This window comes from Hemibagrus wyckioides, linkage group LG27 (assembly GCF_019097595.1).
Source record: "Hemibagrus wyckioides isolate EC202008001 linkage group LG27, SWU_Hwy_1.0, whole genome shotgun sequence".
Lineage (NCBI taxonomy): Eukaryota > Metazoa > Chordata > Actinopteri > Siluriformes > Bagridae > Hemibagrus > Hemibagrus wyckioides.
Genome location: NC_080736.1, coordinates 402,501 through 417,500, shown reverse-complemented (window position 1 = coordinate 417,500; position 15,000 = coordinate 402,501). Strand labels below are relative to the sequence as shown.

Sequence of the window (15,000 nt, the reverse complement as noted above, 5' to 3'; positions counted from 1 at the left end):
GGATGATGATGATGATATGGGTCTGGATGATGATGATGATGATGATGATATGGGTCTGGATGATGATGATGATGATGATGATATGGGTCTGGATGATGATGATGATGATGATATGGGTCTGGATGATGATGATGATGATGGTGATATGGGTCTGGATGATGATGATGATGATGATGATATGGGTCTGGATGATGATGATGATGATGATGATATGGGTCTGGATAATGATGATGATGATGATGATGATGATGATGATGATGATATGGGTCTGGATGATGATGATGATATGGGTCTGGATGATGATGATGATGATGATGATATGGGTCTGGATGATGATGATGATGATGATGATGATGATGATATGGGTCTGGATGATGATGATGATGATATGGGTCTGGATGATGATGATGATGATGATGATGATGATATGGGTCTGGATGATGATGATGATATGGGTCTGGATGATGATGATGATGATGATGATATGGGTCTGGATGATGATGATGATGATGATGATATGGGTCTGGATGATGATGATGATGATGATGATGATATAGGTCTGGATGATGATGATGATATGGGTCTGGATGATGATGATGATGATGATATGGGTCTGGATGATGATGATGATGATGATGATGATGATATGGGTCTGGATGATGATGATGATGATGATGATGATGATATGGGTCTGGATGATGATGATGATATGGGTCTGGATGATGATGATGATGATGATATGGGTCTGGATGATGATGATGATGATGATGATGATATAGGTCTGGATGATGATGATATGGGTCTGGATGATGATGATGATGATGATGATGATGATATGGGTCTGGATGATGATGATGATGATGATGATATGGGTCTGGATGATGATGATGATGATGATATGGGTCTGGATGATGATGATGATGATGATATGGGTCTGGATGATGATGATGATGATGATGATATGGGTCTGGATGATGATGATGATGATGATGATGATGATATGGGTCTGGATGATGATGATGATGATGATATAGGTCTGGATGATAATGATGATGATATGGGTCTGGATGATGATGATGATGATGATATGGGTCTGGATGATGATGATGATGATGATATGGGTCTGGATGATGATGATGATGATGATATGGGTCTGGATGATGATGATGATGATGATATGGGTCTGGATGATGATGATGATGATGATATGGGTCTGGATGATGATGATGATGATAATGATGATGATGATGATGATATGGGTCTGGATGATGATGATGATGATGATGATATGGGTCTGGATGATGATGATGATATGGGTCTGGATGATGATGATGATGATGATATGGGTCTGGATGATGATGATGATATGGGTCTGGATGATGATGATGATGATGATGATATAGGTCTGGATGATAATGATGATGATATGGGTCTGGATGATGATGATAATATGGGTCTGGATGATGATGATGATGATGATGATGATATGGGTCTGGATGATGATGATGATGATGATGATGATATGGGTCTGGATGATGATGATGATGATGATGATGATGATATGGGTCTGGATGATGATGATGATGATGATATGGGTCTGGATGATGATGATGATGATGATGATGATATGGGTCTGGATGATGATGATGATGATGATATGGGTCTGGATGATGATGATGATGATGATGATATGGGTCTGGATGATGATGATGATGATGATGATGATGATGATGATGATATGGGTCTGGATGATGATGATGATGATGATATGGGTCTGGATGATGATGATGATGATATGGGTCTGGATGATGATGATGATGATGATGATGATGATATGGGTCTGGATGATGATGATGATGATGATGATATGGGTCTGGATGATGATGATGATGATGATGATGATGATATGGGTCTGGATGATGATGATGATGATGATGATATGGGTCTGGATGATGATGATGATGATGATGATGATGATATGGGTCTGGATGATGATGATGATGATGATGATGATGATATGGGTCTGGATGATGATGATGATGATGATGATGATGATGATGATATGGGTCTGGATGATGATGATGATGATGATGATGATGATGATGATATGGGTCTGGATGATGATGATGATGATGATATGGGTCTGGATGATGATGATGATGATGATGATGATGATATGGGTCTGGATGATGATGATGATGATGATGATGATGATGATGATATGGGTCTGGATGATGATGATGATGATATAGGTCTGGATGATGATGATGATGATGATGATGATGATGATATGGGTCTGGATGATGATGATGATGATATGGGTCTGGATGATGATGATGATGATGATGATATGGGTCTGGATGATGATGATGATGATGATGATGATATGGGTCTGGATGATGATGATGATGATATAGGTCTGGATGATGATGATGATGATGATATGGGTCTGGACGATGATGATGATATGGGTCTGGACGATGATGATGATATGGGTCTGGATGATGATGATGATGATGATGATGATATGGGTCTGGATGATGATGATGATGATGATGATGATATGGGTCTGGATGATGATGACGATGATGATGATGATATGGGTCTGGATGATGGTCTGGATGATGATGATGATGATGATATGGGTCTGGATGATGATGATGATGATGATGATATGGGTCTGGATGATGATGATGATGATGATGATGATATGGGTCTGGATGATGATGATGATGATGATGATATAGGTCTGGATGATGATGATGATATGGGTCTGGATGATGATGATGATGATGATGATGATGATATGGGTCTGGATGATGATGATGATGATGATGATGATATGGGTCTGGATGATGATGATGATGATATGGGTCTGGATGATGATGATGATGATGATGATATGGGTCTGGATGATGATGATGATATGGGTCTGGATGATGATGATGATGATGATATGGGTCTGGATGATGATGATGATGATGATGATGATATGGGTCTGGATGATGATGATGATGATGATGATGATGATGATATGGGTCTGGATGATGATGATGATGATGATGATGATATGGGTCTGGATGATAATGATGATGATGATGATGATGATGATGATATGGGTCTGGATGATGATGACGATGATGATGATGATGATGATGATGATGATGATGATATGGGTCAGGATGATGATGATGATGATGATGATGATATGGGTCTGGATGATAATGATGATGATGATGATGATGATATGGGTCTGGATGATGATGATGATGATGATGATGATATGGGTCTGGATGATAATGATGATGATGATGATGATGATGATGATGATGATATGGGTCTGGATGATGATGACGATGATGATGATGATATGGGTCTGGATGATGATGATGATATGGGTCTGGATGATGATGATGATGATGATGATGATATGGGTCTGGATGATGATGACGATGATGATGATGATATAGGTCTGGATGATGATGATGATGATGATGATGATATGGGTCTGGATGATAATGATGATATGGGTCTGGACGATGATGATGATATTGGTCTGGATGATGATGATGATGATGATGATGATATGGGTCTGGATGATGATGACGATGATGATGATGATATGGGTCTGGATGATGATGATGATATGGGTCTGGATGATGATGATGATGATGATATGGGTCTGGACGATGATGATGATATGGGTCTCGATGATGATGATGATATGGGTCTGGATGATGATGATGATGATATGGGTCTGGATGATGATGATGATGATGATGATGATATGGGTCTGGATGATGATGATGATGATGATGATATGGGTCTGGATGATGATGATGATGATGATGATGATGATATGGGTCTGGATGATGATGACGATGATGATGATGATATGGGTCTGGATGATGATGATGATATGGGTCTGGATGATGATGATGATGATGATGATGATGATATGGGTCTGGATGATAATGATGATGATGATGATGATGATGATGATGATGATGATGATGATATGGGTCTGGATGATGATGATGATGATGATGATGATATGGGTCTGGATGATGATGATGATATGGGTCTGGATGATGATGATGATGATGATGATGATATGGGTCTGGATGATGATGACGATGATGATGATGATATGGGTCTGGATGATGATGATGATATGGGTCTGGATGATGATGATGATATGGGTCTGGATGATGATGATGATATGGGTCTGGATGATGATGATGATGATGATGATGATATGGGTCTGGATGATGATGATGATGATGATGATATGGGTCTGGATGATGATGACGATGATGATGATGATATGGGTCTGGATGATGATGATGATATGGGTCTGGATGATGATGATGATGATGATGATGATATGGGTCTGGATGATGATGATGATATGGGTCTGGATGATGATGACGATGATGATGATGATATAGGTCTGGATGATGATGATGATGATGATATGGGTCTGGACGATGATGATGATATGGGTCTGGACGATGATGATGATATGGGTCTGGATGATGATGACGATGATGATGATGATGATGATGATGATGATGATATGGGTCTGGATGATGATGATGATGATGATGATGATATGGGTCTGGATGATAATGATGATGATGATGATGATGATGATGATGATGATGATGATGATGATGATGATATGGGTCTGGATGATGATGATGATGATGATGATGATATGGGTCTGGATGATGATGATGATGATGATATGGGTCTGGATGATGATGATGATGATATGGGTCTGGATGATGATGATGATGATGATATGGGTCTGGATGATGATGATGATATGGGTCTGGATGATGATGATGATGATGATGATGATATGGGTCTGGATGATGATGATGATATGGGTCTGGATGATGATGATGATGATGATATGGGTCTGGATGATGATGATGATGATATAGGTCTGGATGATGATGATGATGATGATATGGGTCTGGACGATGATGATGATATGGGTCTGGACGATGATGATGATATGGGTCTGGATGATGATGATGATGATGATGATGATGATGATGATATGGGTCTGGATGATGATGATGATGATGATGATGATATGGGTCTGGATGATGATGACGATGATGATGATGATATGGGTCTGGATGATGATGATGATATGGGTCTGGATGATGATGATGATGATGATGATGATATGGGTCTGGATGATAATGATGATGATGATGATGATGATGATATGGGTCTGGATGATGATGATGATATGGGTCTGGATGATGATGATGATATGGGTCTGGATGATGATGATGATGATGATGATGATATGGGTCTGGATGATAATGATGATGATGATGATGATGATGATGATGATGATGATGATGATGATGATATGGGTCTGGATGATGATGATGATGATGATGATGATATGGGTCTGGATGATAATGATGATGATGATGATGATGATGATGATGATGATGATGATATGGGTCTGGATGATGATGATGATGATGATGATATGGGTCTGGATGATGATGATGATGATGATGATGATATGGGTCTGGATGATAATGATGATGATGATGATGATATGGGTCTGGATGATGATGATGATATGGGTCTGGATGATGATGATGATGATGATGATGATATGGGTCTGGATGATGATGATGATATGGGTCTGGATGATAATGATAATGATGATGGTGATGATGATGATATGGGTCTGGATGATGATGATGATGATGATGATGATGATATGGGTCTGGATGATAATGATAATGATGATGATGATGATGATGATGATGATGATATGGGTCTGGATGATGATGATGATATGGGTATGGATGATAATGATAATGATGATGATGATGATGATATGGGTCTGGATGATGATGATGATGATGATATGGGTCTGGATGATAATGATAATGATGATGATGATGATGATATGGGTCTGGATGATGATGATGATGATGATATGGGTCTGGATGATGATGATGATGATGATGATATGGGTCTGGATGATGATGATGATATGGGTCTGGATGATGATGATGATGATGATGATGATATGGGTCTGGATGATAATGATGATGATGATGATGATATGGGTCTGGATGATGATGATGATGATGATGATGATATGGGTCTGGATGATGATGATGATGATGATGATGATATGGGTCTGGATGATGATGATGATGATGATATGGGTCTGGATGATGATGATGATGATGATATGGGTCTGGATGATGATGATGATATGGGTCTGGATGATGATGATGATGATGATGATGATGATGATGATATGGGTCTGGATGATGATGATGATGATGATATGGGTCTGGATGATGATGATGATGATATGGGTCTGGATGATGATGATGATGATGATATGGGTCTGGATGATGATGATGATGATGATGATGATATGGGTCTGGATGATAATGATGATGATGATGATGATATGGGTCTGGATGATGATGATGATGATGATGATGATATGGGTCTGGATGATGATGATGATGATGATGATGATGATGATGATATGGGTCTGGATGATGATGATGATGATGATGATATGGGTCTGGATGATGATGATGATGATGATGATGATGATGATATGGGTCTGGATGATGATGATGATATGGGTCTGGATGATGATGATGATGATGATATGGGTCTGGATGATAATGATGATGATGATGATGATGATGATGATGATGATGATATGGGTCTGGATGATGATGACGATGATGATGATGATATGGGTCTGGATGATGATGATGATATGGGTCTGGATGATGATGATGATGATGATGATGATATGGGTCTGGATGATGATGATGATGATGATGATGATATGGGTCTGGATGATGATGATGATGATGATATGGGTCTGGATGATGATGATGATGATGATATGGGTCTGGATGATGATGATGATATGGGTCTGGATGATGATGATGATGATGATGATGATGATGATATGGGTATGGATGATAATGATAATGATGATGATGATGATGATATGGGTCTGGATGATGATGATGATGATATGGGTCTGGATGATGATGATGATGATGATATGGGTCTGGATGATGACGATGATGATGATGATATGGGTCTGGATGATGATGATGATGATATGGGTCTGGATGATGATGATGATGATGATATGGGTCTGGATGATGACGATGATGATGATGATATGGGTCTGGATGATGATGATGATGATGATGATATGGGTCTGGATGATAATGATGATGATGATGATGATGATGATGATGATATGGGTCTGGATGATGATGATGATATGGGTCTGGATGATGATGATGATGATGATGATGATATGGGTCTGGATGATAATGATGATGATGATGATGATGATGATGATGATGATATGGGTCTGGATGATAATGATAATGATGATGATGATGATGATGATGATGATGATGATGATGATGATGATATGGGTCTGGATGATGATGATGATATGGGTCTGGATGATAGTGATAATGATGATGATGATGATGATGATATGGGTCTGGATGATAATGATAATGATGATGATGATGATGATGATGATGATGATATGGGTCTGGATGATAATGATAATGATGATGATGATGATGATGATGATGATGATGATGATGATATGGGTCTGGATGATGATGATGATATGGGTCTGGATGATAGTGATAATGATGATGATGATGATGATGATATGGGTCTGGATGATAATGATAATGATGATGATGATGATGATGATGATGATGATATGGGTCTGGATGATGACGATGATTGTGAGAGTTAATGTGCTGTAAATGTTCAGGGCTGGATTTTATCCGAGCAGAAGGCTTTGTGTTTTCTCATGTGGCTGATGAAGGTCTGATGAACGCATGCGCTGGTGAACTGCTGAGATATCGCAGGCACATTGGAGCAGAACACATTCAGATATTTACTGACATAAAGAAGAAGCACAGGTAGGTAATACTCGTATTATTATTATATTAACTTATCATTAATCCTGACCTTAACCTCGATCCAATGCTTATTTAACATTTATTTGATATTAACCTTTAAATCTGATCTTCCTCCTGTGATGTGCCTTATTTCTGCCTCCTGAGTAATGAGTAAAATCTGCAGTAAATTCTTCATGCACCAGTGTGTGTGTGTGTGTGTGCAGTGCTCATGCGCTCACAGCTGATGTGTGTGTTGCTGAGACGGCGAGGGCTGCTGAGTTTTTCCTCTCTGATGGTGTGGTGGTCACTGGACCTTCCACTGGAGTTCAGGCAAATCCTCAGGAGCTGACCGGTGACCTTCAGCTTCATTCCTCCTCAAATCATTCACAGTCCAGTTTAACCTCCTGTATTATATCTCTGACTGAGCCAGCATTTCTTTAAACTTTATTGTTATTCACTTAAAACAGTGTTAATTACATTAACTGTCATTCTTTAATTAACTAGTTAAACTACAGCTAGATTTATTAGTAAATTTCAGGTGTGTATTTGTTCAGCTGAAAGTTTGCGGTTCAGTTGTGTTATAAATGATGTACATGATTTCTCACTCTTACTTTCCCGTCATTAATGATGTTATAATTGATGAAGTGAAATTCCTGCCTCTAATTGACCGGAATGGTCTGCTTGTGTGTTTATCAGAGGTGATGCGCTCGGTCCAGATCCCGGTTCTGATCGGTTCTGGAGTGACTCAGGAGAACATGGAAGATTATCTGCAGGCTGACGCTCTGATTGTCGGCTCACATTTTAAAAGCGGCGGCCGCTGGGAGAACGGTGTGGACCCCGTGAGAGTGAAGAGGTTCATGGAGAAAGTCCAGAAACTCCGCAACTGACCGCTGAATCAGCTTCCTGTTAATTATAATCCTTTATAATTTACACATGCAGGAGAACAGCATTGGAATAAAAACATTACTGCAGGAATAAAAACACTTATAAAATGTTTATTTTGCAATTTTTAAAAAAGATTTTTCACAAATATAGTTTTGGTTAAATTATAAACGTAATAAATGTTTACAGTAAAATCAATTTTAAGACACAGGAAGTAAAAAGATTCATTATAAACGATGCGAGTCTCTGGGGCACCGAGGATCATCTCTAATTCCTCCATCTGAGCTACATGTACACACACACACACACACACACACACAACATACAGTACATATATTTATAAACACATGCTCTATATTTCATAATTTTCCTGGACTGGAACACATTTCTCACACTGCAGCGCCTCATTGTGGCTTTAATCTGTAAAGACTTCATTTCACAAAACACAAAAACCTTAAAACTGAAAGCTCTCAGCGTTACATCATGGACAGATGAGATTTCCTTTAAAATATTACACCTTCTACAGGCTAATGCTAACATACTGCTCTAACAACACACACACCTCAATTAAAAAAAAACTTACAAACTATTAATTAGAATCAGAATTTAATCAGAGTTTAATTAAAGTATTGCCAAAACCCCACCCCTAGCCCCACCCACACCTCTATGTCATCTGTTTTAGTCACACAGGTTTAACTCTGAATTCCTTTTTCCTACTTAATAACACTTGACTTTATTCTATGTGTAGCTTTTGTGATTTAAACATTTTGTAAGTTTAGAATTATAATGTAACCATATAACTACACACACACACACAAACACACACACCTCTGGCTGTCTCCTCACACACTCGGGCTGTGTTTCAGTAGTTGTATAGACGCTGACTGGGCTGTTTGAAGTGTCCGTAGCGGCGCTCGGTGTTGGAGAAGCGAGTCCTGAGCAGGTTCTGCCTGCTGAAAGAACTGCGGCTCAGCTTCCTGCGCTCAGAATTTACACGAGCTCTCTGATCTGAGAACAGCACAGAACCACACCACAACGCCAGGAGACTCGACACATCACGCCTTACCTGTACACACCTGAGACACACACACACACATCAGGCACAGGTGCACGGCCCCTCCTGCACTATGTAAAGAGTTAAACACTTGGGGTGGTGCTGTAATAGGAGGATAATCTAGGCTGTGTGACATGGTCTGATTCAGAGTGGAGGATTTTCTCCTGGAACAGCACACTGAGGGTTTAATTCCTCTCACCACACCAACTGACCATAAACTTATACACACCTTACAGATGGACACCTCAGAGCTTTTATCTGTTTCCTGTTGTTGTAGCAGCTATAAACACTCGTTCCTTCAGCAGTCTCTTTACTCTCTCTTTCTTACAGTTAATAAGAAAAATACAGTAGCAAGCTGCACAACTGTAGAGCTGCTGTTATAGAGAACTAATCAATACCTGACCAATCAGAGCCCAGGCAGGGGTACAGTTAGTTTAAGAAAAGATTTCAGTAACCTGGGAGAATAGATAGATAAACAGACAGATAGATAGATAGACAGACAGACAGATAGATACACTATATTGCCAAAAGTATTTGCTCACCCATCCAAATAATCAGAATCAGGTGTTCCAATCACTTCCATGGCCACAGGTGTATAAAATCAAGCACCTAGGCATGCAGACTGTTTTTACAAACATTTGTGAAAGAATGGGTCGCTCTCAGGAGCTCAGTGAATTCCAGCGTGGAACTGTGATAGGATGCCACCTGTGCAACAAATCCAGTCGTGAAATTTCCTCGCTCCTAAATATTCCACAGTCAACTGTCAGCTGTATTATAAGAACGTGGAAGTGTTTGGGAACGACAGCAACTCAGCCACGAAGTGGTAGGCCACGTAAACTGACGGAGCGGGGTCAGCGGATGCTGAGGCGCATAGTGCGAAGAGGTCGCCAACTTTCTGCAGAGTCAATCGCTACAGACCTCCAAACTTCATGTGGCCTTCAGATTAGCTGAAGAACAGTGCGCAGAGAGCTTCATGGAATGGGTTTCCATGGCCGAGCAGCTGCATCCAAGCCATACATCACCAAGTGCAATGCAAAGCGTCGGATGCAGTGGTGTAAAGCACGCCGCCACTGGACTCTAGAGCAGTGGAGACGCGTTCTCTGGAGTGACGAATCGCGCTTCTCCATCTGGCAATCTGATGGACGAGTCTGGGTTTGGCGGTTGCCAGGAGAACGGTACTTGTCTGACTGCATTGTGCCAAGTGTAAAGTTTGGTGGAGGGGGGATTATGGTGTGGGGTTGTTTTTCAGGAGCTGGGCTTGGCCCCTTAGTTCCAGTGAAAGGAACTCTGAATGCTTCAGCATACCAAGACATTTTGGACAATTCCATGCTCCCAACTTTGTGGGAACAGTTTGGAGCTGGCCCCTTCCTCTTCCAACATGACTGTGCACCAGTGACCAAAGCAAGGTCCATAAAGACATGGATGACAGAGTCTGGTGTGGATGAACTTGACTGGCCTGCACAGAGTCCTGACCTCAACCCGATAGAACACCTTTGGGATGAATTAGAGCGGAGACTGAGAGCCAGGCCTTCTCGTCCAACATCAGTGTGTGACCTCACAAATGCACTTCTGGAAGAATGGTCAAAAATTCCCATAAACACACTCCTAAACCTTGTGGACAGCCTTCCCAGAAGAGTTGAAGCTGTTATAGCTGCAAAGGGTGGACCGACGTCATATTGAACCCTATGGATTAGGAATGGGATGTCACTTAAGTTCATATGAGAGTCAAGACAGGTGAGAGAATACTTTTGGCAATATAGTGTAGACAGACAGACAGACAGACAGACAGACAGACAGACAGATAGATAGATAGATAGATAGATAGATAGATAGATAGATAGATAGATAGATAGATAGATAGATAGATAGATAGATAGATAGATAGATAGATAGATAGATAGATAACCTCTGAGAATCATCTTCTTCATCAGAAAAGTCTTCCTCGTTTGTTCTTTGACAGCGCATCTGGTACACTGACATGCTGGGATGCTCAATCAGCAGATTCTCAAGAGGATCTTCTACAAGAAGTCCTAGAGATGAGTGATCTACACACACACACACACACACACACACGCACATACATACACACACACGCACACACACACCCTGATGTAAACCAATCCTGATATGAATATCTCCTCCTGCTGGTGCCAGTGTGTAAATATCTCCAGTCTCAGACCTGGCATGTTGATGATGATCCAGTCTCCATCTTCACACTCCAGCAGCTCCACACAGCTCTCGTTCTCCACCACCACACCATCTGCTTCCTCTCCTCCACCACCAGGCAGGAGCTGCATCAGAACTTTACTGATCATTTTTTCTTCTTGGATCTGAAATGACAAAGAGAACCAGACACACTTAGCATGACTGCTACTGCCTGTTAGCATCATAACCACCATCACGGCTGTGTTCCAATCCAGCTTCTAACGTTCCTCCATCTACACAGCCTATGAAAGAGATGGGTTTTTTAAGGGTTCCTTGGTCTGTTCTACAGAGAACAGTAAAAAGTTGCTCTACAAAACTTGCTAATTAGCAGACTAGCTAGTTATCATGCTAGCATTAACACGGCTATCAGTCACTTATTCAAGGAGTGTGTGAACAACCCACTCAGATACACACTCCAGTCCTCCTCGTGCTGTGTCTGAACTTCAGTGATGTCATGTTAGTGTGGAGGACAATAAGAGAGAAACACAGGACAAGATTTCAATCCATATCTCAACATCTCACCTCACCAGCTCACCTCATCTCACAATCTCACCTCATCTCAGCATCATCTCACAGCATCTCACCATCACATCACATCACCCAATCTCATATCTCACCTCACCATATCTCATCTCACCATATCTCATCTCACCATATCTCACCTCACCATATCTCACCTCACCATATCTCATCTCACCATATCTCACCTCACCATATCTCATCTCACCATATCTCACCTCACCATATCTCACCTCACCATATCTCACCTCACCATATCTCACCTCACCATATCTCATCTCACCATATCTCATCTCACCATATCTCATCTCACCATATCTCACCTCACCATATCTCATCTCACCATATCTCATCTCACCATATCTCACCTCACCATATCTCATCTCACCATATCTCAGCTCACCATATCTCACCTCACCATATCTCATCTCACCATATCTCACCTCACCATATCTCATCTCACAATCTCACCTCATCTCAGCATCATCTCACACCATCTCACCATCACATCACATTACCCAATCTCATATCTCACCTCACCATATCTCATCTCACCATATCTCACCTCACCATATCTCATCTCACCATATCTCACCTCACCATATCTCATCTCACCATATCTCATCTCACCATATCTCACCTCACCATATCTCATCTCACCATATCTCACCTCACCATATCTCATCTCACCATATCTCACCTCACCATATCTCATCTCACCATATCTCACCTCACCATATCTCATCTCACCATATCTCATCTCACCATATCTCACCTCACCATATCTCATCTCACCATATCTCACCTCACCATATCTCATCTCACCATATCTCATCTCACCATATCTCACCTCACCATATCTCACCTCACCATATCTCACCTCACCATATCTCATCTCACCATATCTCACCTCACCATATCTCACCTCACCATATCTCACCTCACCATATCTCATCTCACCATATCTCACCTCACCATATCTCATCTCACAATCTCACCTCATCTCAGCATCATCTCACCATCACATCACATTACCCAATCTCATATCTCATCTCACCATATCTCACCTCACCATATCTCATCTCACCATATCTCACCTCACCATATCTCACCTCACCATATCTCATCTCACAATCTCACCTCATCTCAGCATCATCTCACAGCATCTCACCATCACATCACATTACCCAATCTCATATCTCACCTCACCATATCTCACCTCACCATATCTCATCTCACCATATCTCACCTCACCATATCTCATCTCACAATCTCACCTCATCTCAGCATCATCTCACCATCACATCACATTACCCAATCTCATATCTCATCTCACCATATCTCACCTCACCATATCTCATCTCACCATATCTCATCTCACCATATCTCACCTCACCATATCTCATCTCACCATATCTCACCTCACCATATCTCATCTCACCATATCTCACCTCACCATATCTCATCTCACCATATCTCATCTCACCATCTCAGTCATCTGTTTCCAGCTGCCAAGATTCCTGCATGACTCACACGTCGGGATGAGTGTGTGTGTGTGTGTGTGTGTGTGTGTTTGAGAGAGAGAGAGACTTGGCAGCCATTACTGGTCAGTGTGTCAGTGTCATTTAGCTCGTTGAGTTTATTTTGAACAGTGTCTGGATTTTTTCCTAAATTAGAACCATGTGTTATAGATAGAGAGTGTTATAGATGAGAGCTCTGTGGTGTTACAGCATCACTTACTGCACAGGATGATGAACTGACCACTTTTATCCGTCTACACTTTATAGACATCTTAATTCTAACAGTAAACAGTATAACACCAGCTAGTTCACTTTCACTTAAACTCAGTAAAGTTTTATTGAAGTCATGAAGCGGTGAAAGCCACAGACAGGAAAACAGCTGTCACACATCTGCACTCAGAAACACAACAACACCCAGGAGAAAATACTGAACACACAAAACAACACGAGAAGAGAAATGAATTAAAACCCGAGTCACACATCAGGAGAGCTGACAGAGTTTTCTGAGGAATAAAAGGCAGGGAAGGAGTCAACATTCCCAGTACATCTTACTGAACATTCATACAGAAGCTCAGAGGAAATCTCTCCTCAAACACTTCTGCTCACAATAATTAATAATCTTATTTATTTTACTTTACTTATTTATGTAAATAAATCTGTGGAGTTCGCTGTGTATAAATAATTGAAATACTATTTAAGAATAAAAGCCTACACCCTGTCTGCTGTTAATAGAAGATCAGAAGATCAGGAGAACAAAAGACCCTCAGAGTTCCAGCTCAGAACCTCAGATCAGGGATTAATAACCGGGGGAAAATCATTTAAAAGTGAACGTAGTAGGTAGTTAATCTCA

At 40.7% G+C, this 15,000-nt stretch overlaps 2 protein-coding genes across 4 annotated transcripts in view; one reads left to right on the top strand and one right to left on the bottom strand.

Annotated features, from left to right (window-relative positions):
• zgc:162297 (uncharacterized protein LOC555865 homolog) overlaps positions 1–8,881 on the top strand; it is a 14,422-nt gene extending 5,541 nt beyond the window's left edge. Inside the window, exons 4-6 of the mRNA XM_058381368.1 lie at positions 7,819–7,991; positions 8,195–8,322; positions 8,667–8,881. Coding sequence (XP_058237351.1) covers positions 7,819–7,991; positions 8,195–8,322; positions 8,667–8,857 — 492 coding nt within the window. The 3' untranslated portion in view covers positions 8,858–8,881. The remainder of the gene's footprint in view (positions 1–7,818; positions 7,992–8,194; positions 8,323–8,666) is intronic.
• A 64-nt stretch (positions 8,882–8,945) lies between these two features.
• si:ch211-260e23.9 (uncharacterized protein LOC555795 homolog) overlaps positions 8,946–15,000 on the bottom strand; it is a 6,213-nt gene continuing 158 nt past the window's right edge. Inside the window, exons 2-5 of one of the 3 annotated variants that reach the window (XM_058381291.1) lie at positions 12,086–12,236; positions 11,813–11,951; positions 9,681–9,928; positions 8,946–9,137 (exon numbers count right to left, since the gene is read on the bottom strand). In XM_058381291.1, the coding sequence (XP_058237274.1) occupies positions 9,715–9,928; positions 11,813–11,951; positions 12,086–12,221 (489 nt within the window). In that variant the 5' untranslated portion in view covers positions 12,222–12,236 and the 3' untranslated portion in view covers positions 8,946–9,137; positions 9,681–9,714. Of the gene's footprint in view, positions 9,138–9,549; positions 9,929–11,812; positions 11,952–12,085; positions 12,237–15,000 lie in introns of those variants that run through there. The other 2 variants (XM_058381292.1, XM_058381290.1) reach the window with 2 other exon arrangements.